The 3,768-nt window shown below is 38.6% G+C and overlaps 1 protein-coding gene across 1 annotated transcript; it reads left to right on the top strand.

The window, feature by feature from the left end:
• The first annotated feature begins 1,848 nt into the window (after positions 1-1,848).
• On the top strand, positions 1,849-2,202 carry LOC134730851 (guanine nucleotide-binding protein G(I)/G(S)/G(O) subunit gamma-5-like). The gene has a single exon (XM_063606526.1). It carries the CDS (start codon positions 1,849-1,851, stop codon positions 2,200-2,202), a length of 354 nt encoding a protein of 117 aa, XP_063462596.1.
• The last annotated feature ends 1,566 nt before the right edge of the window (positions 2,203-3,768 follow it).

Raw genomic sequence — 3,768 nt, forward strand, 5'->3', positions numbered from 1 at the left:
ATATTCACACAGTTGTGCAATTGTCATCACAATCAATTCTGGAATTTTGGAATATTTCATCACCCTCAAAAGAAACCTCATACCCATTAAGAGTAACTCCCCACCTCCCCCTCCCCCAGTTGCTGGCAACCACTAATATCGTTTCTGTCTCCATGGATTTGTCTATTCTAGATAGTTTTCATAAATAGAATCACAATATTTGTTCTTTTGTGTCTGTCTTCTTTCACTTTTCACAATATTTTCAAGGTTCATCCATGTTGTAGCATATATCATCACTTCATTCCCTTCTATGGCCAGTGAATATGGCATTCCCTTCTATGGCCAGTGAATGGATATACCACATTTTATTTATCCATTCATTAGTTGATGGACATTTGGGTCATTTCTATCATTTAGTTATTATGCAAAGTGCTACTATGAACATATGTGTATGAGTTCTTGTGTGGATGTATGTTTTCAGTTCTCTTGTGTTCACATAAACATTTTAACTTAATACAGACTAGACTTGAGCCTGAATGACTTGGGTGGGTGTGTCCATGCCTGGAAAGGAAGAAGAGAGGGAATCAAAGAAGAGCGATATCAGTAAGGAGATAGAACTTACTTCACTAATTTCCCAATTTGCAAATCCCTCTAAAATAACACCATCTGATATCATAACATTATAGAACCACAATTTTACATATGAACAACTGAGAACCCAGAAAAGGTAAATAACTTGTTCAACAATTTGTTGAAAACCAACTGGGCCAAGGGCCAATGGTTCCTATTTCTTAGTAAACTTCCTTTTGCACCACCTGCATTGCATTAGTACACACTGATATCCAGGTGGTGTCTAATTAGAAAAATTTAAGTTGCCAAGGATCCTATTTAAAAAAAAAAAAAAGTTGAGAATTGGCTAGGATTTTCTTCATTTCACCAGGAACAGAAATATCTCTGTTAATCAAAGCTAACTCTTATGGAGGTCTTAGTATGCACTATATACTAAGCAGTGTTTTGCTTAAGCTGCCATATTTAATTTTGAAAAGCACCCCATTTTACAAATGAAGGAACCAGATTTAAAAAAAAAAAAAAGAAGTCACACAGCTTTAATACATGATGAAGAAGCAAGTTGAAGCCAGAAGCATCAGACTCTATGAGATTTGGTTATGAAGTATTTTGCTGTGCTGATAGATACAGATAAACATACTCCGTCCTCTGTCTCCTTTCTTTTGTCCTCCCACTGCCACTGTTGTTTTCATAGGTTATGAGGGTTTTGCTTTTGTTTCTGTTTTTGTTTTTTCTTGAGAAGGAGTCTCACTCTGTCGCCCAGGCTGGAGTGCAGTGGCACAATCTCGGCTCACTGCAACCTCCGCTTCCTGGATTCAAGTGATTCTCCTGCCTTGGCCTCCTGAGTAGCTGGGATTACAGATGCCCACCACTATGCCCAGCTAATTTTTTGTGTTTTTAGTAGAGACGGGATTTCACCATGTTGGCCAGGCTGGTCTCAAACTCCTGACCTCATGATTCACCCACCTTGGCCTCCCAAAGTGCTGGGATTACAGGCGTGAGCCACCACGCCTAGCCCATAGGTTATGAGTTTTAAACAACCTACAAATCGGACATTTGTAAACTGGGAATGTTTATAAATTTATAATTGTGCTAAGCAAAAATATGAAATCATTCCATGTATAAATAAAATCACATATATCCTCCAAAATTGTCGACAAAAATGATATGTTCTTCATCTCAGGCCAGGATGACAAATGCTTTTTGAACTTAAATGCAAACTCCAGTCAATTGTTAGTGGCTCCTAGGGTACTGTGTTGAAAATGATTCTAAAGCCTTGATCTAAACGATTCTAAAGCCTGAATGTTTTTAAAAATTATCACATCAAGGCCACACATTGCCCTACTGTCTGGTCCCACTGACCCACAAGCCACCACCCCACAGATTGGCTCGGCTCTGGCCTGCATCATATCTGGTTCCCCCAGCCTTGCTGCTATAAAGAAAGTGCTTCAACAGCTCTGGCTGGAGGCTGGGCTCAACTTCATCAAAGTATCCCAGGGATCTTCGAACTTGAAACAATTCTGTCTGCAGAATGTTCCACATGACTTCCTGCTGACTGGGGTATCTTCGAGTACAAAACTCTCCAGACTCCAGAACGTCTGTTCCCTTTTGTGGTCAAATGGACCTTTCAAAGATTTCCCAAACCACTTCTCATGAACCAGTGAATATTCAAAAGAGAGCTAGAAATTTGAAGCCTGTACAAAAACTTATCCCTATAACATATATGCCATAATATACAAACTTCTACCTTTTCAGTCCTTCACATCTACCTCTCTGAATTTTCATGAATTTCTATTTCACAAGGGTAATTATTTTATGTACACTGGCAGCAGCATACAAGCAAATATGTAGTATGAAAACAATTCTCACAATAAAGTGAGGGCAGCAGAATTTGGTTATGTGTATGTTCTTTTTTAATGACTTTTTTTTCATAGATATGACCACTTGCTTTTTCACTTTAAAAAATAAGATTCTGAGACCGGGCGTGGTGTAGCTCACCCCTGTAATCCCGGCATTTTGGGAGACCGAGGTGGGGGTATCACTTGAGCTCAGGAGTTCCAGACCAGCCTGGGCAACGTAGCAAAACCCCATCTCTACTAAAACAAATAAAAATAAACAACTTTTTTTTGAAAGTTGGGTGTGGTGGTGCATGCCTATAGTCCCTGTAGTCCTGACTACTTGGGAGACTAAGGCAGGAGAATCCCTTGAGCCTGAGAGATTGGAGCTGCAGTGAGCTATGATCATGCCACTGCACAATAATATTAAAAAATAAGATCCTGGGCTGGGCATAGCAACCTGTAACACCTGGAGTAGTAGCCACTCTGGAGGCTGAGGCAGGGAGATTGCTTGAGCCCAGCCTGGGCAACATAGTGAGACAGCATCTCTAAAAAAAGCAAATAATAATAATAAGATTTTATTGATGCCTCATTTGGGTCATATTATAGTTAAATAAGGAGAGGCAACAGAAAATCAAGGGTTGGAAATGCCCTCACTTTAATGTGAGAATTGTTATATTAGATAAGAATTACTTAAATAGTTGAGTAACTTCAATCTTGATAAGAGTGACTAATGTAGAGGAAAATTTTTTGGGCATAGCTTGGTAACCAAAGGAGTTCATGAGCTAGTATAGTAATTATATTTTCCAAATTCAAATTGGAACATACGACCTCATAATAATTTTTAAAATGCATAAATTTATTGGTAGAAAGGTACTTGGCAAAGATATTAAAATTAAATAGCATTCGAGGATGTTTTAAATAAATCACCTTTATAGATAAAATATAGAACTACAGTATATTTGCTGATAATTCTGGAAAATACAGTGTTGTTGATTTAAATAACAATAAAAAAGAATTTGAGTTGCTGGTCTCCGATTTCTCCAAAGAAAAGCTTTTATAGCTTTCCAGACCCAACATCCTCCCTGAAATTCACTCACCTCCTTCTGCTTCTGTCTGAAATCCATATAGAAGAAACACACATTTCTCTCCAGATTGAGGTAATGTTCTTAAGAGCAGACTGTCAGTCAGGTTCTGAGAGTTCAATTTCTAGAGGTACAAGGAAGCCACTTCCTATATTAGCTGTAATTTTAGGGTCATTCACATGGAGATTCTGGGCTCTCTCCCTTTTGCTTGCCTGAAATCTACCCTTCTAATCATTTGCTTACTCTCCAGGGGCTGCTTAGTTTCAGCTTGAGTATTCTCTGGTGAGTAGGCAATCTGCTAT

This window comes from Pan paniscus, chromosome 7, assembly GCF_029289425.2.
Source record: "Pan paniscus chromosome 7, NHGRI_mPanPan1-v2.0_pri, whole genome shotgun sequence".
Classification (NCBI taxonomy): domain Eukaryota; kingdom Metazoa; phylum Chordata; class Mammalia; order Primates; family Hominidae; genus Pan; species Pan paniscus.